A 21,314-nucleotide genomic window follows, 5' to 3' on the forward strand; every position below is an offset into this window, starting at 1 on the left:
GAAGGTGCAACGGGGGCTCCTGATGGGCAGGGAGGAGAGCAGAGAAAAGAGAACGCTTTCTCGGGATAATGAAAGGAGAATTAGCACCCGGGTCTTCCACGCAGCGCAGCCGAAAGCCAGCCGGAGACGGGCAGAGGCTGCAGAAGGGGAAGGGGCTTCCTACAAGCCGTCTAATTAAGCACCCGTTGCGGGTGGGGGAGGAAAGTCATCAAGATGTCAGACCCAGAAAATCTATCCGAGGGTGCAACTGCGCTCTCAATGCAGCTGGTGGCTGTGCAAAATTCTGGTGCGGCTCTTGTATGGATCTCCCATGGCCGTCTCCACCAAGCGAGTGCTGGAATTCAGCCTCAGTTTCCTCTCTGAAAATGGGAAGATCCCATGGGAACAAATGTGGAGTTGAGAATAAACGAAGGGACAAAGAGAGGAAATCAGGTTTTCTTCCCCTTTGCACCCCAGAAAGGGGAAAAGACACCCTTGCCCGAGCTTGCAGGAACGACCCCTAGCTCTGGGCCTGCAGAGCAAATGGGTCTGCTTGAAGGTGCCTCGGGCAGCGGGGGCAACGGAGAAGAGCAGAAATGGCCGACACCCAGAGGAGGGGCGGCCTCTTGGCAGTGGGGGCAAAGGCCCAGGCAGCGCCAGGATCGGGGCGAAGGAGCCCTGCTGTTTGCACCCCATTCTGCAGGGAGCAAACTTGTCCCCTCAGGCTCAGGAGGGGGGCAGTTGCAGGGAAGCCCCTTGGCCTTCTGCCCCAACCGGGGGGGGGGCTTCTGAATCTCGCTGGCCTCTGCTCCTGGCTTCCCTACGAGGGCCGTTTTATCTTGAGAATCGCCAAGCGGCCTCCAGCGTTCGACGTCTCCCTGCATGAAAAGACAGAGAAACTCTCCTCCATGGTCCCCACCCTGTAGAAGGCTCTTGCCCGCCGTGGGTGCCCGCTTGCCAGCGAGCCAAAGGTCTTGGGGGCCACCGGCTCGGGCCCCTGGAAGATTTGCCTGGCCCAGGTGGACGAGGCCGCCCGGCCCGGCCCGGCCCGGCCCAGCCTAGCCTTCCCGAACCTGGACGCAGCGCCACCCGCGGCATCTCCTGCGCGTTTGCTGCCCTCTGCTGGACATGGATGGAAGTGGCCTTTCTCTCGCGTTGGTCGGCGACCTGGTCTCAGCGGGGTGCCTTCCTCTGCGAGGCTCTCCAGCTTTTCCGCCGTCTGGGGTGGGGGGCTGAGGAACAAGACAACAAGATTTGCAGAGGGGATGAAGATCATTTCATTAACTTGGAAGAGAAGTGATGAACACCGCGAAGGAAGGAAAGAAGGAAGAAACTCATTCAGGGGACATTTGAGGGAGGATCTGACAAATAGTAAAATGAAGCCCCCCCCGCTTCAAAGGCAGTCTAACTTTGAATGGCAGATGGAACGTCCATCTCCATCTTAGATCGGGCAAAATAGTTCCTACATCCCGGTGCTTCTTATATTCTCTTATGCTTCGGTATTTCAGCTTTGGGTATTATCCCTCATTAATTGCTTTCCAAGGTGACTTGTGATTTAATTGTAGGGCCAAGAAAGGACCCCTCTGGCCTCCCTTCCGCGCGTTAATTGAATCAATTCTTTAAGTGCCTCTGAACCCGGGGAGATTTCGGAGCAAGCAATTTCTGGCTGCAAATGACAGCTGCGTGGGAGAGCCAGAGGCGCGGCCGATCGGGGCTTTCCCCGGCCCAAATGTCGCTCCTCCGGAACTTTCTTGAAGGAGAAGCAGCATCTCCGGGGGAGTCTGCCCCTGCTTGAGCAAGTTGACCCTGCCCTGCCAGCCTGGGCGCGCGCCCCCCTTCCAGGCTCCGGGCCTACTCGGGCAGCAGCAGCTCCCGGGTTCCGCAGCTCCCGTTCTCCCGGCGCTTGTCGGAGCGCAAGGCTGCCGACAACACTAGACAGAGGCCAGGCAGGCGCAAGCCGGCCGACAGAAGCCACGCGCGTCGGGGGGACTTCTTAGGACGCGGTTTCAGGCTGGGGGGGGGGACGAGGCGGGGCGAGGCTGGGAGTTCTGCCTGCGGAGAGGCCCGGGACCTCTTTCCCCGCCGTCGAGAGTCTGGACGACGGGGGAGGATTTCCCCAAAGTGCCCCCACTCCGCCACCAGCCGAGGCTGCTCGGGGCGGACCCCTGATCGGTCAGGCCCAGCAAAGCTCTTCCGAGGGGGGCTATTGGCGCGTCGGCGCAGAGCCCCCTTGAGCGAAGGGCTCCGCGGCCAGCACCATGGAGAGCTCCACCGGTCTGGCCGCCCAGGCTCCCTCGGGGGATGAGGGAGGCAAAGGGAGGCGGCCCCGGGCACAGGCGGCTCCTCCGGTCCCCCCCACCCCGCCTTCAGATGGCCTGGCGAGCAGAGGACGCCCATGGGCACACCAGGGAGGAGGAGGAGGAGGAGATGACACCTGGGGATTCCTGCCTCTGCCAGAGAGAGGGGGCCAGGGGTTCCCCCATTGCCCTCCTTTGGGGAGCAGCCCCAGCAACCCACAAGCCCTCTCGGGGGGGGGGCGCTGAAAGGTCAGCACAGGCCATTTTAGCTCTCTCCCTCTCCTCCCCCAGCATCTCCAGCGCCCTCTGGAAATCATGTCCCCACATCTGATGGGAGCTTCCCCTCCATCTGCACGTCAGGATCTCAAGGAGAGTTGAGAAGGCCAAGCTGGCTTTGCAACTCCTGCTTCTTGGTTTCTTCTCCCCTCACCCCCCCCAAAGGACGTGTTACAAGTACATCTGACAAAGAACGTAGGGAGATACCTGTTTATGGAGTCCAGGATGGTCACTTGAGGTAAGCTTTGCTTTTTCTTTGCCCTTCAAACATGAAAGATTGATAGTGCTAAGAACTTCTCATGAGGCAGGGAGTTCCAGAGGCCAGAGTCTGAGCAGAAAAAGCACTGGTCCTTTTGCCCTCAGGATGGACTGGGGCCTGAAGAGCACCTTCCCAGCCCCAGAGGGAGCCCTCGCATGCCATGGCCACTACAGCCAGGGCCACACTGCTGCTTGGCAATGCCTTGCTGCTTCTTCCATTTTCAGCTCTACTTTACTTCCTCCTCATTCGTCCCCCCCAAATTTACTCTCAGAGAAATGCATCAAACCTGGAAATGGGGTGACCTTTTGGCTAATGGACACTGTCTAATTGAGCAGATGCCATTAACCATTGTACTCCCTGAAAATCCCATTCTCCCCCCCCCCATTCATCATTGCTAATGCTCCCTTTTCTTCTCCCACTTACATTTTTCATTTTTACCCTTTCAACCAAAGGAATAAGTCTTCCATCTAATTAGGCAAAGATACATATTCAATTAATACAGTCATTATGCCTTAATGAATACTGGTGAAGGCAGCCAAGGCTTCTGCTGGCAAGGCCCCATTTCTTTGCCCTGATTCCCTCTTCCAGCAATAGGGAGGAGGCAGGGCATGGACGACCCCCCATTGTGCCACTGAGGGCCAGGCACTGGCCATGCCTGACCTCCCCCACAAGGCCGGTTGGGGCAAAAGAGGCACCTCTCTGGCCAGGCCAGTGGAAGGGGCTGAGCCACCCAAGGCCAGGGGCAGGAAAGAAGACTCAGTTTCCTCTCTGGCAGCAGCAGCAGTGCCTGGCATGTAGGCCCAAGGGCGATGGGGGGGGGGAATAGCTCTTTGGCTCTTTTCCCCTGCAGTTGTTGTTCCAGGAAATGCGGCAGGGTCACAAAGGCAGGACGTTTCCTTTTGTTTCGTTTATCCCTCACGGCCGGCTTCCTTTGACACCAGCCCAGCAACCGGGGGCAAACTGCAAACTGGAGCAAACAGAACAAGCCCAGCAGTATCTGCACTTCCATCATGAAAAACATGAAAATTAAACTTTTGCACATGCCCTGCACTCCCACCCCGTGCACAAAAGGAAAGTGAAGCTCCCCAAAAGGGAATAAAATTGCTCCCCTTTCTGGCATGTTGTGTGGGGAAATTCCCACAGCAACACGGTGGGAGTGCAGGAAGGCAGGAGCGCATCTGGAGGTGCTTGGGACTTGCAGAGCCGTCGATCACTGAGGATTCAAATACAGCTGCTGCAGCCTTCGGACCCCGCGGCCCCCAGCTGCCAAAGTTTCCTTGGGTCTGCTTGGAATTACCCCTCTCCCAGCCAGATGCAGGGACCCTTGGTCTTTAGCCAACTGGACCACCGCAGCCTCCATGCTGGAGCTGGACCACTCTGTGCCTCTGGCGAACTGTGAGGAAAGGCTGAGTGAAACCTCACATAAATGGACAGCAGACTCACCACTGAACTTTATTTTTGGAGGCCTGCAGTGAGTCACGAGAAGCTGCTTTGCTTGCCTTCCAAGTGGGAAAAAGTCCCATTTCTGGAGCTGTTTATTTAGCCAAGAAAAATCAATGTTGATCAAAGAAGTTACGAAACCATCCTTGTCACAAGGACATAGAAAACATGGCTTCTCCCCTTCTCCGCATCTAGAATAAAGGGTTCATTGATGAAACCGTTGAGAGAAGTTTCAGGAACAAAAGGAGATGAGGCAGTGCAGAATTCACCTATAGAACTCCCTGCCACAAGATGTGGCAATGGCTAAGGGAAGCGTGCAGATTGCTGGCAGAGAATCAGCCTCTTGTGGCTTCCTGCTGGGAGGTTCATGCTTTGGGGCCAGAGAAATGGGTCTAAATGTTCTCACCAGGGCAAGGAGACAGCCTGTGCCCCAAGCCAGGAGTGGAACCTGCGGCTTAAGTGTGCCTGAACACATCTCTTGGCAGCCTCGAAGGGCTCTGTGGCACCAGCCAATCACCAGCCGGCCTGTGGCAGCTATATAAAGACAGGCTTCCTTTCTCCACTCTCCTTTTTCTCCTGCACCTTCACAGGGTTTAGCCACCACAATCGTGTGTGTGTGTGTGTGTGTGTGTGTGTGTGTGTGTTATTTGTGCAATTGTGCTGCAAGTGAGGGGCTGCCCTGCCTTATCTCTGGCCTGATATAAATAGCCTGGCGCATGCCGGGAAGGCAGCACTGGATGGGGTCTCTTGAAGAGTGATCCGGGAAGGCAAAGGGAGGCCCAGACACCCCCAGGCTGGTGAGAACCGCAGTTGTGGGGCTCTCTGCCTTCCTTGGATGAGGAGTGGGCTGAAGCTCAAGAGAGCAAGAGGGACACACATTTGACCGCACATTTTCCAAGTCAGAACAAACAAGAAGAGGAGACGCCAGGATGACAAAGAAAGCAGGAAAGAGCCTGAAAGAAAAAGTGGCCCTGAAGAACCACCTGCTGAAGGAAGCGCTGGCCGAACTGGGGACCTTCGTCTTGGTTGTAAGTAGGGCCCCTTCCCTCCCTCCCATGTGCGAGGTTGGGTGCTGGAAATGTTGCTCAGAAATTAATGTACACAGAAATTGCTGTTGCAGCTTGTTGGGTGGGCACTAGTTTGGCCAGCCTTGTGAAGAAGACCTGAGCCTGTTTCTATCCCAGGCCTCCGACTGTCTTGGGGCACTTCTGCTACTCAGAGTGCATTCTCTCTGCATCAGGGCTGATCCCCGGGGTGAGACGTGATCCAGCTTACAAATCAGAAAGAGAGGGAGGGAAATACGAACAAGGGGATGATGTGCCCAGGCCAGTTCCAGCTCTGGTGTAAAATTCGGTCCCTGCCCTATTGAGAGGAGCCATCCCATCAGGAACCACGACGGACCATTTACAGCCCCGGGTGCCAATGCAGCACCCCTTTTTTCTCACGTCCATCAGCAACGGATGTTAGACATTCTTGCAAACCAGGAAAGATAAACCACAACATCCCTGGGGTGTCTGAGGGGTTGGTTGAACTGCTCATTAATCAACTATCAGACAGCAGAAAGCTAGACTGGCATAGACTTGGCTGTTACCATGACCCACCTCTCCTGTCTCTGTTCTCAGCTGCTGCCAGGCCTGGCCTCTCATTCAAGGTGACAAAAGCAGCTGGGCTCTGTGCTTGAGTTGCCCTTGGCAAGGTCAGCCCAAGAGGCAGACACGGGACTTGCTCAGGGATGCAGTTACCATCCAGACTGTGCCATGGCTCCATGAAGACAGGGTCCCTTCTGGAGACCTTGCTCAAGACAGGATCCTGCTTGGCTCCTTGGGAGGACCGGAGTTGCAATGCAAGCTCCTTGGAATAAAGAGTGCCTCCTATTCTAAGCTAATCCAGACTTTTCTGAGAGGCAGAGTTTGTAGCTCTGCATATTTCTACATTTCACTTAACTACTCATAAAATGAAGCAGCCAAAGTGCCAGGGAGCAGTCCACCCTTTGAGATTTCTGTTTACATTAGGATCTCATCCCAGCAACGGACAAGGCCACAGCCAGGAAAGGGTGAAGCTGCAGGCTTGATTCTGACCTTTGTTTAAAGGCATTTATTTGCTTTACTAATGTGTGAGAGGTTTTCCCTTTCAACCTTGCAGTTGGGGGTAGAGCAAGATGGGTGGGCTCAGAGCTGCACCCATGACAGGATCAAGGAGGAGACCCATCTGGACGAGTCTCAAAATCCAGGCTGTGGAAGCCCCCTTTGGCCTGTGGCAGAGGCTGGCTTCCCCTTGGAGTAAGCCTCTGTCTTCAGAGACCACAACCTGAGAGTCAGGGAGAATCCGGTGGTTTTAACAGGACAACTGATTTGCAGCTAAGCCGGTGGCTGAAGACGCATCTCTTGGTGGGACTTGTCTTTCCAAGCAGCCATCCTCCTCTCCCCCAGCCAGCCCCCCCACCCCCACCCTATGCCACCTGAAACAAATGCAGACCATGCTTGTGCAAAGCACTTCACAAGCTTCTTTGCCCCCTTGAAGAATCCATGTTCAATTCCACAATCAGCTCCGAGCAAGAACTGCCTAGGTCAAAAGATGATTTCACGCTGGAAAATATGGATGGGGGGGAGTTCCTGCCCCTTGCAGACCTTGCTCTGCCCAACTGGTACCCGAGTTCTTGTCTTGGGTTCTCAAAGGGCCAGAACTTGATTCTGTAGCCTGGTCTCTTCGGTCTTCAGAGCTGCCTCTTTGGGGAGCCTCTTTCCAGGCCAATCCTTTCCCAGACATCTACTTAGCTCTTTCCAGCACAGGTGACCCCCAACAACCCCTACCCCAAACAGGCAGCAGGAGACACAGGGGCTGTGTAGTCAGAGTCAAAGGTTAGCCAAGCAGAGGCAAGTTTGTTTTCCTTTACCGGCTGCCCCATGTCCAGGAAGAGAAAAGGGGGAGGGGTTGGGTGACTTTCTGAGGAGGAGCCCAGGAAGATGGACCCCAGAAGGGACTGATGTCAGCAGAAGGCCTCCGGACCCACACCAGCTACGGCGCTGGGTCTTTCCATTGGGATGGCACCTGGCTGGCAGACGCTTCCCCTACACGCTGGGCTGGAGGCTTAATACTTGCTCTATCCGATGCCTCTTTGATGGCAGCTTGGTGCCGTTGTTTGCTCCTCATTTTTGGTGATTTCACCCTTGCAGGTTCTGTATTAACTTGTTGCCCAACGCAACATTCTCCTCTGCTCAGTTCCTCCTGCAGGTGGGCTTGTTGTGAGAGCAATGACAGATCATGTGTGGGTGGTGGGCGGACGCAAAGCGGATTTAATGCCTGTTTGATTTGATGCCTCTTTGCTAACAGCTTGGGGCCCTCAGGTGTTTTCTACTCGTGGAAAGCCTGAGTTTTGGTGATTCCACCATTTGGAGAGTTCTGTTTTAACTTGTTTCTCAAGACAAATCGAGGCAGGAGAAAGAGAGGGAACACACCACTGCCATGCCCGAAAGGAACCTGCTGATGCTCGGATGGTGCACCTGCCCAAGAATACGTCGCTTGCCCAATGTCCAGCTTTCTTTTCCCCTCTCTTGGTTTCTTCTCAGTCCAGAGAGAAATCCGTCCCTCCCAGCAGCTTCTTCTGTCGCGGCTCCTTTTTGCTTGGCGCCCCAGTCTCTGCTCTCTGGCCCATTCCATGGCTGGCTCCAGGTTCAATTAAAGGGAGGGATGGGATGGCCCAGGGAGTGCTGCAAGAAATCTCTTCTTGGCATCAGAAGCCTTGAGACACAACCCCAAGGCTGGCTTGGCACCAGCTTTTATACAATCAGGGTGGAATGCAGATGTACAACTTTCCTTTGGAATCCCAGAAGACACAGGAATATCTGCCTAGAAAAGATGGCTCAGGCCACTGAAAGGCATTATAGCCATCAGCAGCACCATCACCTCCCTTTTAGTGCCCCCTCCCCACCTGACCACTTGATACTTGCTCAGAAAGTCCTGAAGATCCAATGGCCACAGTGGTGGCCATGGGCTTGGAGGGGGGGGCACGTGTCCTTGGGTAGTTCCTGTCGCTTATCTCCCTCAAGGTCACCTTCCTTACTCTCTGCAACTCCAGACAGCCACATTTTCGACTAGATGAGTTGTGGCCATCAGAGGCCATCACCTCACTTGCAGGCAAACTTTTTTTTGCATCCTGGGAAGTTCCAAATTTCATGAAGGGCTGAGATAGTGTTCTGCTCTCTCACACACAAACCCTTTCCTTCGTCTGAGATCCTGCTCCCCAACACTGGCTTGAAGGGCAGTGGCACCTTCCTTTCCCGCAATGCCCCCAAGGCCTCTTGGTCTGCAGGGACCCGGTGGGGCAGGAGCTGAGGCAGTTTGGGAGGGGGCAGCCAGCCCAGCTGCCTGGCAACTGATGCTGGGTGATCCTGGGTGAGGAAAGGGAAAATGCTTGTAGGGGAAGCTCTCCCTTTCCTACCCAAGGAGCCCACTACCAATCAGGCTGCTGTTTTTATACAGTGGAGCAGGGGAAAGAAAAGTAAAAGAATTGCTGATTGGTTACAAGGTTACAAAGTTACATGACAGTCACACACCTACATAAGGCAAAGCCATCCCATAATACATACTAGTTACTCCTACCTCATTACCATACATTGGCAAGTCAGCTATCCTGGGTGTGTTGTTTATTGTGCTAACGATAAACTCTGTTCCCCCCAGGACCCTTGTCCGGGTGCCAGTCACCTTCCTTGCTCGCCAGGAGGGGCTCCCTTGCCAGGACAGAGTCAGAGGCGCCTCCGGACAGTCTGTCTTATGCAGCAGCCCTTTGCCTCCTGCAGGGTTGTGCGGGAGCCCTCTGGCTCTCACTGGCTGCGGTTAAAAGAAATGTTACTTTTTGCAGAAAAGATTGTCTGGGCAGCAAGTAAATCAGATAAATAAATTGATAAAGTCGATCTATAGCTTACAAAAGCCTCTAGTTACTTATTTATAATTAACTTGTCTAGCAGAGCCTGTTCAAAATGCCCCAGAAGTTCCTCCCCTCCCTTCTTCTTGGGGCGCCTTGAGGGGCAGGGGGGAAATGCTCTGGAGAAAGCACAGAGGCCTCCATTTCCTTCTAAATCATTTTTTTCCTTCCAGAGGTCCTGACTGAAAAGGTTCTGAGTAGCCCCCCTCTTCTCAAAAGAGCTTTCAGGCTGACAAAATAGGCATGTTTAAACTGTAGGCTCCACACCCCATTTTGCCTAATGGCTCCCAAATGATTTAATCATTGTGACTGATTAAAAGAGAAAGAATTTAACCACAATATGGATAAAAGGTCTAAATATAAGTCCATTCCATAAAACCCCAAATCTTTTCTGCAAGCAACCACTGCAGTGCCGGAGAATCTGGCCCTTTTGTTCACAGAACCATTAATCTTGAGCCTTCCTGTTAAACAAAAGGGGGTTTTCATCCAACAAATATTTGTCTGACACAAACTATGCACAAAAATTATGGCACATCAGAGCCATAAGCAAAGATATGCAAAAGGCCCTATGTAGTCTTAAAAGAATGACAAATTGCCTCTCTCTCTCTCTCTCTCTCTCTCTCTCTCTCTCTCTCTCTCTCACACACACACACACACACACACACACACACACAGAGAGAGAGAGAGAGAGAGAGAGAGAGAGAGAGAGAGAGAGAGAGAGAGAGAAATACACTTTAGTCCAGGGCAAGATGTTCAGATGATGCCACCTGGAAAGAATCCGCTTCTAGGGATCCGGGGCCTGTTTCCCACAGAAACAAGCAGGGGGGACCTCTGGTGGGTGGGAGATACAAGCTGTCTCTGGCTGACGATAATTTGGTTTTGAGTGGTGTAAAAATGCATCTCAGCCACAAAGAACTCTGCACAGTCTTTGCAACAAACAACAAACAGCTCCAGGAGGGTCTTTGTACCACCTGGGCGAAAAGGTGAAGGGCCCCCAGAAATGGGAAGGCCTAACTGCTCAGCTGGTGGGAAGCAGTTTTTCTCACCCTTTTCTTTCTGAAACCACAGGCCCTGGGCTGTGGCTGCGTGGCACAAACGGTCCTGAGCAGAGGGGTCCTGGGAGGAGCCCTGATGATCTCTGTTGGCTTCGCCATGGCCGTCACCGTTGCCATCTACGTGGCCGGGGGCATCTCTGGTAAGCCGGCATTTGCCACCCATCGGTTTGGGAAAAGGAGGGGTGGGCGGCTGCCTCATTCTTGCAGCTGGAGCTTCAGCCCCTTGCTCAGAAGGTCAGCCCTTCCTTCCTCTGAGAGTCCCGAGGGCAGCAAAGGGTGGGGAGCCTCCTCCAGCCCGCACACAGATGATCAGCCTTCAGATGTGCTAGTCTCAGGTTGGGGAAAGCAAGTCTGGCACACCAAGGACAAAGCGGCTTCAGAGGGCATCTCATAAAGGCTGCAAGTGGGCCTCGGGAAAGTCTCTGGTGCAAAGAGCGGTTGTGTCTGTGAGCTAAGAGGTGTATTGTGGCACAACGGAAGCAGATGAGGAGAGATTTCAAGCTGGGATCTTTCAAAATGTCTGCCCTCTGTTTTCTCGCCTTTTGCAAAGAGATGCGGAGACATGAGCATGCCAGACCAAACTGGGGGGGGGGAAGTTCCATTAGCACATGGTTTTCTTATCAGAGAGAAAGGAATATGGCCCTGCAAAGGAACCCTGGGAAAACAGCCCCCCCCCAGCACAAGACCTAGTTATGCCTGCAAGCCAAGAAACTTTTGGGGTCAGAGCCTCTTTCGGAGGGGGAGAAGGGGCCTCCAGGGCTCAGCTGGAGGAGCCCCTGCTTGGGTCTGCCTTCTTCGGAGCTCCAGAACTTGTGGGAAATGACATTGGATACCCACATTCGGGGGGGGGGTGTTGCCAAAACTCCCGTCCCATGATTGGAAGCCTGAGGCAGTGATCTTGAACCCGATTCCAAAAGCCCTGTTTTGTTCCTCGGCCGTGACCCCCGTCTGCCCAAACTGAGTCTCTGGTGATCCGCAGCAAGTACTGCTTCTCTCTTATTCATCCATGGATGGTCTTCTGAAATAAACCATTAACCTTCACCCAGGACTTAAAGGATATAAATAATTGGATCCCATAATCAGGCCTTAAAAGAGACAATGAAAATGTCACCTCTTGAGGGCTTCATATCTCAAGTGACAGATACATATTCCGGTCAAACAGTCATCCCCAGTGCTCCCCCAAGGCAACCTTCATCGGAGCATGTCAGAAGTGCAGTGATTTATCTGCTATTGCTTGCCAAGTGCCATTCCAAAGGGTATTGAGGAAATTGGGTGATGGGATGCTCTCCACCTCAGACCTCCCCCCTGGAAACCAGGCTGTCAGGAGAAGTCCTAGAGAGCCCCCCGGCAAGCGCCCGCCCGCCCACCCACCCATGGCCCAGGCAACTGCTGGGGGATGGTCCAGCCTGGGTTCTACGACGAGACCTCCAGGATTGCCCTGCCTGTCCTGGGATGGGGGCTCGGCGGAGCCCACATTCCCAGGAGACCCAACCCAAGGATCATCTCCGTGGCAGCTCATGCTGAGCAGCCTGGAGAAGTGATCCCAGGGACCAAGAGGGGGGCATCCACCAGCCTCTTTCTCTCTTCCTCGTCTCCAGGGGGTCACATCAATCCAGCTGTCTCCTTCGCCATGTGCCTGACTGGGAAGATGAAATGGGTCAAATTCCCCGTTTACGTCCTAGCACAATATCTGGGTGCCTTTCTTGGAGCCGCTGCAGTCTTTGGCATCAACTACGGTGAGCGGAAGAGGGCTGCCTTCTTTACCCTGGCTGGGATTTATATTGAAAATTTTTATTTTTTTTTTCCATTTAAACATTATAAAAATACAATACAATTTTAATTTTAAATAAGATAAATTCATAACCATTGGTGCAACCCGCCCACTCCCCCCAGGCTGCCGTCCACCCTTTCTTAAAACATTCCCTACTTCCCTCCTCTTTCTCTCCTCCCCTCCTACTCTTTTCCCTTCCCCCTCTCCTCTCAATATCCTACTTCCTCTCTATACCTTCTCTCCTCCCATCCCTATCAAACCCATGAACGCAGCATAAGGGGAGTGCCCGGTGCACTCCTATAAACAACCATTATCTATACTACACTTACCCCCCCCTTACCCTCCCTCCCGCCCCCAACCCCCCTCCCTCACTTCCCAGAGCAGAATACAGGGTTAATAATAACAAAATTTATAATAATAAAAAGAAAAAAGAAAAGAAAAAAGAAAATATCATAATTAACCTTTAACTCCATAACCTATAAAACAATTCTCTATAATATTTATTATAATATTCATTCATAAAATAAGTGAAACTTTTTAATTCCATACTTTTTCTGAATATAATCTATCCATCTTCTCCACACAGTGATATATCTTTCTTATGTATGATCCTTTAAATAAGCAGAAATTTTTGCCATTTCTGCAAAACTAGATACTTTAAATGTCCATTCTTCTAAAGTAGGCAAAGAATCTTTCTTCCAATATGAACCTACTGATAACCTTGCTGCAGTTACTAAATTCAACATCAAGATAGTTTCTTTTTCATTTAAATCAACAAAAATACCCAATAAAAATAGTTGAGGAGTAAACTTTATCTTCCTTCTAAAAATCTTTTGAATGTTCCACCAAATCATAATCCAAAAAGCCTTTACTTTTTTACAATTCCACCAAATATGAAAATATGTTGCATCATTATTACCACATCTCCAACATTTGGGCTGTATATTAGAATACATACAAGATAATTTTTTAGGATCTAAATGCCATCTATAAAACATTTTATAAAAATTTTCTCTCAAATTTTGAGCTTGTGTAAATTTAACATTTCTAGTCCAAATTATCTCCCATAAGTCCAATGAAATCGGTTCCTGTATATTCTGAGCCCATTTAATCATACAATCTTTAACCAATTCTGTTTCCGAGTCTAACTCTAATAATACATTGTAAATTCTTTTTATATGAGCCGGGCTCTGATTTTTAATCTGAATAACCAATTGTTTATCTTCTAATGTTATTCCCTCTTTCTTATCTACAGTCCATCTATCCGCTATTTGTAAGTATTGAAACCATGACTGTAGAATATTTTCCTGCCTTAATACATTTAGGGATTTCAAATGCCAATTCAAACCAGACCAGATTAACAATTCTTTATACGAAATTTTATCACAATTTATCCCCTTAGAATAGTGGTTCTCAACCTTTCTCATGTTGCGACCCCATAATACAGTTCCCCATGTTGTGGTGACCCCCAACCACTTATACATCACCGGGTGCCAGGGGCATGGCCAAAGAAAAGGGGGAAAAAATGGCGGACAGCCTTGTTTGGCGACCCTCGTGAAATGGTCGTTCGACCCCAAATGGGGTCCCAACCCACAGGTTGAGAACCACTGCCTGTCTGGGAATCCCCCAAATAGGTATTTTATAATTTAATCTATAATAATACTTTTTCCAGACACGAAGTAGGGCATTCCTCAAAATATGTGATCTAAAAGTCCGATCGACTTTCTTGTTAAAAATTAAGTATGCATGCCAACCATATATTAAATCCCAACCTTCCAAAAAAAGAATATCCATATTTGTTAAATTAAGCCAATCACTTAACCAAGTTAAGGCGGCTGCATCATAATATAATTTCAAATTTGGTGCCTTAAGTCCCCCTCTTTCTCGAGCATCCTGTAATATCTTAAACTTAACCCTTGGTTTCTTCCTGGCCCATATAAAATTGTTGATACCCTTTTGCCATTCATCCAGATTTGCCTTTTTTTAAAAAAATAGGTATCATCTGAAACAAAAAAAGAAACTTTGGTAGAACATTCATTTTTACAGCTGAAATTCTCCCCAACAATGACAATTGCAATTTTTTCCAGTCTTTTAAATCCTTTTGTACTTTTACCCATAATGGTTCAAAATTATTCTTATACAATTTTCCATTTGAAGCAGTTAAGTATATTCCCATATACTTAACCTTTTTTACCATCTGAAAACCTGTGGCTTTAATCCAACTTTCCCTATCCTTAACTGACATATTCTTAGATAATATCTTGGTCTTATAATTGTTAACTTTAAAACCAGAAACATTCCCATACTGTGTTATAAGTTCTAATAAACAGTCAATCGCTTGATTCGGTTGTTCCAAAAATAAAACCAAATCATCCGCGAAAGCCCCCAATTTATACTCATTCTTCCTTATCTTTACACCCTTGATTAACTTTGATTCTCAAATCTGAATCAATAAGATTTCCAGCGTTAAAACAAATAACAATGGGGATAATGGACATCCTTGTCTTGTTCCTTTTTGAATATTAAAATTCTCAGTCAATCCCCCATTTACGACAATTTGTGCAGATTGTTGCTGGTATATAGCTTTAAGTGCATATAAAAAATTATCCCCAAAGTTCATTTTCTCCACCAATAAGAATAGAAATTGCCAGTCTAATTGATCAAAAGCTTTTTCAGCATCCAAAAAGATAAAAGCCACAGGAATCTGGTTGTTCTTATCCAAGTACTCAATTAAGTTAATAATTTGTCTAACATTATGTTTCATGTATCTCCCTGTTATAAATCCTGCTTGATCACTATGAATCAAATCTTTCATAACCTGCATTAATCTATTTGCTAAAATTTTTACAAAACTCTTATAATCAACATTTAATAATGAAATTGGCCTATAATTCTTAGGCTCTGTAAGATCCTGATCCTCCTTCGGAATCAATGATATAAAAGCTCTTTTCCAAGAAGGAGGAACTTGCATACCCAACAAAATACTGTTAAAGAGTTCCTTTAATGGCCCTATCATTTCTTCAGATAAAATCTTATAATACCTCGAGGTCAGTCCATCTGTTCCAGGAGACTTTCCAACCTTTAACTGCTTGATAGCTAAACCAATTTCCTCCACAGTAATTAAACTATTCATCCCATTTTGTTGTTCCTCTGAGAGTTTAGGAAAATGTACTGATTGTAAATATTTATCTATGTCAAAACCCTTTATATTATCACTTGAATATAATTTTGTATAGAAGTCTAAAAAACTCTTTTTAATCAGATCTTGCTGAAAAACCTCAGTACCTTTATATTTTACTTTCTCTATAATTCTAGCTTTCTGTTTCTTTCGTAACTGATAAGCCAACCACCTCCCAGGCTTATTCGCATTACAAAAAGTATTATGTCTCATATACGACAGATTGGTAGCCACCTGATCTGCCATCAACATATGAAATTGTTCCTTAAGCATCTTTATGGATATCTTTAAATTATTATCAGTTGGGTTAAGAACCAATTCTTGTTCTTTTAATTTAATCTCTTCTTCTATTTCTCTACGTCTTCGTAACCCTTTTTCCCTAAAAACTTTATTCAATTGAATCAAAATTCCCCTCATATATGCCTTACTGGCATCCCAAACCATAGACATTGATGTACCCTTATTCATATTTATAGCAAAAAAATCCTTTAAATACTCTTTACGCTTTTGTACGAACTCTTCCCGATTAAACAAATTCTCATTCAGTCTCCAAGATCTTCTATTCCCATCTTCCAGATATAGTTCCATCCACACCGGACTGTGATCTGACAATGTTCTGGGAAAAATTTTCACCTTCCTCACTCTAGAGAGGAAGTCATTAGTGATCAAAAAAAAGTCAATCCTTGAAAATGACTGATGTCTATCCGAATAGAAAGTAAAGTCTCTGTCACTTATATTCCTTTCTCGCCAAATATCAGTAAGCTCCAATTCTTCTTTCAAATAAAAAAAAGTCGTAGGTAATTTGGTTTGGGTAAAAGTTTTAGAAGAGCTCCTCTTGTCCATAGTTGAATCTAAAACCCCATTCCAGTCACCCATCAAAATTACCGATTTGTAATCCAACTGAGATATCTTCCCATGCAGCAACTTATAACCCTGGCTGGGATTTCATATAGGAACCCAAAAACGTTCTTGCAAAATTAGGTGATTCTTTTTCCCCAGACGAGCCAGACTTTGTGACCATTTTTGTGCACCGTTTGTCCATTGTGGAAACCCCCAGGAGGTGCTTTGGAGCAGAGATTTTCCTTCCCCCCCCCCCCCCGAAGGCAGCTGCAGCCCAAGAAGCCAGTTTCACTTTCAAAGGTGCTTTTCCAAGGGGCAACTGAACTTCCTTTTTTTCTTTGTTTTGTTTCTCGTCCAAGAAATTTCTTTAGCTCAGAGCTTCTTCAACTTCTTGGATGAGAAGCGAAACATCTTCAAAGAAAAACAATAAAGTCCAGTTGCCCCTTGAAAAAGCACCTTTGGGACAACCAGGACGTGGACGACGGAGAATCCTCATAGACAGGTTCGCTGGCTTCAGTGCTCTGGAAGGAAACAAGAAGCATTTTGTTTGAGAACTGGAAAAGGGGTTCTTCACATCTAAGCAAGGCGTCCTTTCCTGTTTCTTGCAAAGCCCGATCCGACCGTCCCTCTCTCAGGACTTGGCTCTTCTGGGGCAAGGAGGGCTGTGAGGGCGTCCCTTCCCTCTCCCAGGCTGCCTTCTAAGGGCCCAGCATTGCTTCCTGTCGCTTCTTCCACAGACGCACTCATGTTCTACACCAATGGCATCTTCGCTGTCAAAGGACCGAATGCCACAGCGCACATTTTTGCAACATACCCTCAGGAATATTTGTCCCTGACCAATGGCTTTGCAGACCAGGTAAGGAGTGGGTGGGCTACTTGGGTGGGTGACCTGCTTTGCTTCTTTTGGGAGGGATTGTGACTTTCCCTGGCCCCAGGAAGGAGCAGGACAGAAGCCGGGGTCTTCTTAAGGCTAATAAAAGGCACCTCCATGGAAAAGGTGGGATCAGTTCCCATCATCACCTGAGGGGCCCCGCTTGCCCTGCCAGCTGCTTTCAAGGTCCGAGGGCTGGGGCCAACCTGGGGCCATCACGGGAGGGGTGAACTCCTTGCCTTTCTCTGCCAGATGATGTCCACGGCCTTTCTTATTCTGGGGGTCTTTGCCATCATCGATACGGACAACTTGGGGGTCCCGAAGGGGATGGAGCCCATCGCCATCGGCCTCCTCATCATACTGCTGACCTCTTCCATGGCCCTGAACAGCGGCTGCGCCATGAATCCTGCCCGAGATCTGGGGCCCCGCCTCTTCACCTACCTGGCGGGGTGGGGGGACGAAGTCTTCACGTGAGTCCTTGGCTTCGGGCAGAGGGGCACCTTTGACCATCAGACATTTCCATCCACATGTTCGTAGCCCCCCCCCGAAGAATCTCCACGGGGGGAGGGCGGTTCAGTTGGCCGCGCGTTTCCTCTGCCCTGAGGGGGCTGGGAGGCTGAGCAGGAGCCTCTTGCCCGAGGCCACCCCACGTCCATCCCTGGAGGATCCAGCCGGGCTGGCTGGCCGGGCTCCCCCACCTCCGTAGCTGGAACAGAGTCCAGGAGCAGCAGGACAGGCGGAGAGCCGATAGGTAGCTCTGCCCTCCCGGTGCCTGGTAGGGCCAGTCCGGCCCGGCCTCGCCTCCTCGGCTGAGCCGGCGCATCGCAGGGCTGCCATCTGGTGGCAAATCACGGCAGTTGTTTTTCACCAGAGCGAGCAACCCAGCGCCCACGCGCCTGCCTTCGCAGGCCCTTTTGTTTAGCATCGGCGACCTTTTAGCTCTGCGTGGAAATTCATTTCCAAATTAAGGGGACTTTGCAGATTGAACAGGCTTAATTCTTCTCGGAAGCAATGCAGTTGCCTCAGGAAGAGGAAGCAGAGCGGCTGTCTGCTGCCCCTTGTTTCTTTAAACAATTGCATGTAATTGGCACCTTGTTCCCTGTGGACCCTCAAAATACATACACAGCAACTCAGCAATGTCACTGTGTGGGTTTTAGGCAAGAAATACAGGCTCCAAGGGAGCTGGTGACTAGTGAGATTAAGTACCCCTAGAGCAACTTTTTAAATCCACAGTAATGAAACTGGCCTATTTTTTTTTTCTCCCACACAGAGCCGGCCATAACTGGTGGTGGGTCCCCATTGCCGGCCCCATGGTTGGGGCAGCCCTGGGAGCTGCAACCTACATGCTGTTCATCGAGGTCCACCACTTCCCCCTCTCCCCCTGCCAGAAGATGGACAGGGGCGCCCTCCATGAACATGAACTGACCCACCTGGAGGAGGGGAAGTAGGGCCCAATGAAGCCCCCTGCCCCACCCCCTTGAGAGGACCACGACCCACAGAAAATAGGTGGCAGGAGTCAGAATCAACAGCCTCTCACCCCTTGCCCTCAAGACAGTTAGGTTTAAATCTGAAAATGATTCATGACATTCCGCCTGCCTCTGCTCCATCCCATCCCCCACCCCGTTCATCAATCTCTATCCCCTCCAAACAACAAAAAGTGCCTGGCACCACCAACCCCCTGCAGTGCTGGGTCAGCTGAGCCGTTTCCACACCTGAGTTGGAAAACCATCCTTGGCTTCAATCTGGGCAGCAGGAGGAGAGCAGCATCCAGAACCAGCTCAGCCCTCCTGGGCACAGAGGTTTCCCACAAAGGAGCTGCCCAGAGAATGGCGCTTCCTGAACTGTTGCAACACCTTTGGCCTTTCTGTATGGGGGAGGGGCTCGTGGAAGAACAGGCTGCCTGGCAAAGTGACCGGCCTCTCTGTTGCTTTCTCCCCCCCCCCACGCAAGCCTTCTCCCCAGCTGCAGCACAGCTGAGTTGCCCACAAAGCTACAACCTTGACCCAGGTGTGTTGTGGAGCTGCAGCTGAACCAAAGGAGGGAGAAGGAGGCCCAGCCAGAGGCACCCAAGGCAGAGGAAAGGGCAGCTCCCCGTGTGGGCCCTGAGCAGCAGCACAAACCCCTCCCCCCAGGCGGTGCAGACAGGGCCGGCTTCAGAAAGAAGCCCTGAGGTGGAGAGCATAGTTTAGAGCAGTGGTTCTCAACCTTCCTAATGCCGCGAGCCCTTAATACAGTTCCTCCTGTTGTGGTGACCCCCAACCATAAAATTATTTTCGTTGCTACTTCATAACTGTAATTTTGCTACTGTTATGAATCGTAATGTAAATATCTGATATGCAGGGTGTATTTTCATTGTTATGAATTGAACATAATTAAAGCATAGTGATTAATCACAAAAACAATATAGCAATGCTCACTGGAGAAGCTTACTCTTCCTTGCTCAAAAATGTTGGGAGGGAGGGAAGGGGAAGGAAGGAAGGAAGATTGAAGGGGAAAGGAAGGAGATGGAGAAGGAAGGAGATTGAAGGAGAGGAAGGAAGGAAGATTGAAGGGGAAAGGAAGGAGATGGAGAAGGAAGGAGATTGAAGGGGGAAGGAAGGAAGGAAGGAGAGAGATTGAAGGGGAAGGGATGGAGATGGAAGGAAGGAAGGAAGATTGAAGGGGAAAGGAAGGAGATGGAGATGGAAGGAGGTTGAAGGGGAAAGGAAGGAAGGAGAGATTGAAGGGGAAGGGAAGGAGATGGATGGATGGATGGATGGAAGGAAGGAAGGAAGGAAGGAAGGAAGGAAGGAAGGAAGGAAGGAAGGAAGGAAGGAAGAATGGATCTTTGGAGAGTCATGTTTTCCCAGATGGTGATGAAATGCAACACCCAGCATTCCCCACTCTTCCACAGTGCTTTTTAGGGCTGCTGGGGATGGTAGTCCAGTAAGGTCTGGAGACACACACAGATGTCCTAGCATGGAAAATTGGCCGGGTAATTGCTGCGACTTTACTTGGAGGCATTCTGCAGCTCCTGAAAATCACTTTAACAAATTTTCCCTGGTTCGTCAAAGGCAACAAGTAATAAAACAAGCAACAGGTACCGGTAATAAAATAGCCCAAATTGTCCTTTCCAGCGCAGATGAAAAGAACCAGGGAAAGGGAAGTCGCGTCTGCCTCTTTGACCAATGGGAGGAGAAGCGGTAGGAAAAGCGCGGCGTTTCGGCCTGGGCACACAGCCTTGCCCGCAGGCGCTGCCAAGGACGCACAAGCAGCTCCGCACAATTATCCATGGAGTGGGGGAGGCTCTGGCGGAGAGCCTGGCGGAGAGCCAAGTGGTGGAACCTCCGGGGCCTTGGAAGCTGCGCGGAGGATCCATGCGCCTCGGAGCCACCGGCTGCCCTCTCGCGCCCGCCAACCTGGAGCCCCCCATCCTCATCCCGGCACCTCTTGCCCTCTCCCAGCCGCCCCCCCGGGACCTGCCCGCCCCTCTAGCCTCCTGTGCGCCGTCACAGTGGCGGGGTTGTGGGAGCCCCTTTCCACGCCGTGCAACCCTTCATCACCATGACCCTTCCCCGACTCGTTGCACGCGAAAGGCCAGAGCACCAGCTCCCGCTTCTCCCCTCCCGGCCCGACCAGCTGGCCTCCAACGCACATGCAGGCATCGCCGCCGTGCCCTCTTCCCCACCACCTGGTTGCTTCCGAGGCCCAGAGCCCGGAAGGAGCCGCTCCTGCTTGCCTGCCGCGCTGGGCGCTGGAGGGCCGAGGCGGCTTCCGATGGCGAGGGAGGCAGGCCAGGTGGCTCAGGGGAGGCTCCGGCGTGGCGCGGAGGGTGGCCAGGGCAGGGTGCAGCCGGGCAACCAGGAGGCGTGGGGACCGGCTTCGTGCCGCAGCTCAGTTCAGCCAGCAGTGGCGGCAGCAGTGGACCAGTCCAGCGGCAGCACCAGCAGCGGCCCAGACTTGGCTCGGCTCGTCCCGGCCGCCCACACAGCTGAGCCGGCCCTGAACGGCGTCGGGGGCGCATGCGATGGTGCGGCGGCAGCAGGAGCAGGCGCTGTCAGAGGAGAAGGGTGCCCTGGAGGCGGAGGAGCCAGCGAAGGAGGGCGGCGGCGACGGCCGGATAAAGGAGCAGTGTCTCGGTTCCTAAGAGCATCGGAAATACGTGTTTTCTGATGGTCTTAGGCGACCCCTGTGAAAGCGTCGTTCGACCCCCAAAAGGTGAGAACCGCTGGTTTAGAGGAAATAGTAGTAGAATAATAGGGAGTAGCAATAGTAGCAATTGAATAGTAATAAGTATAAGCATTGTCAGGGTATATTGCAACAGTGATTATCATAGAAACAATATAGAGAAAGCAACACAATGGAATATAGGAAGTCCTCACATATCACTTTTATACATTTGTTTTTACAAAATAAACCCCGTTCCCAACTGTTACAGACCAGAGACA

The 21,314-nt window shown here is 50.5% G+C and overlaps 1 protein-coding gene across 2 annotated transcripts; it reads left to right on the forward strand.

Moving 5' to 3' along the window:
* The first annotated feature begins 4,812 nt into the window (after positions 1 to 4,812).
* AQP9 (aquaporin 9) lies at positions 4,813 to 19,193 on the forward strand. 2 transcript variants are annotated; one of them, XM_039339997.1, is made up of 7 exons: positions 4,813 to 5,048; positions 5,155 to 5,279; positions 10,241 to 10,367; positions 11,826 to 11,963; positions 16,754 to 16,872; positions 17,140 to 17,357; positions 18,158 to 19,193. In XM_039339997.1, the coding sequence occupies exons 2-7, from the start codon at positions 5,181 to 5,183 to the stop codon at positions 18,333 to 18,335; spliced, it is 879 nt and encodes a 292-aa protein (XP_039195931.1). In that variant the 5' UTR covers positions 4,813 to 5,048; positions 5,155 to 5,180; the 3' UTR covers positions 18,336 to 19,193. The 2 variants fall into 2 exon arrangements, with proteins under 2 accessions (XP_039195931.1, XP_039195930.1); XM_039339996.1 differs by having other exon boundaries at positions 4,813 to 5,279.
* The last annotated feature ends 2,121 nt before the right edge of the window (positions 19,194 to 21,314 follow it).

This window comes from Crotalus tigris, unplaced genomic scaffold (assembly GCF_016545835.1).
Source record: "Crotalus tigris isolate CLP2741 ecotype Arizona unplaced genomic scaffold, ASM1654583v1 scf7180000017741.1442986301:2390832, whole genome shotgun sequence".
NCBI lineage: Eukaryota > Metazoa > Chordata > Lepidosauria > Squamata > Viperidae > Crotalus > Crotalus tigris.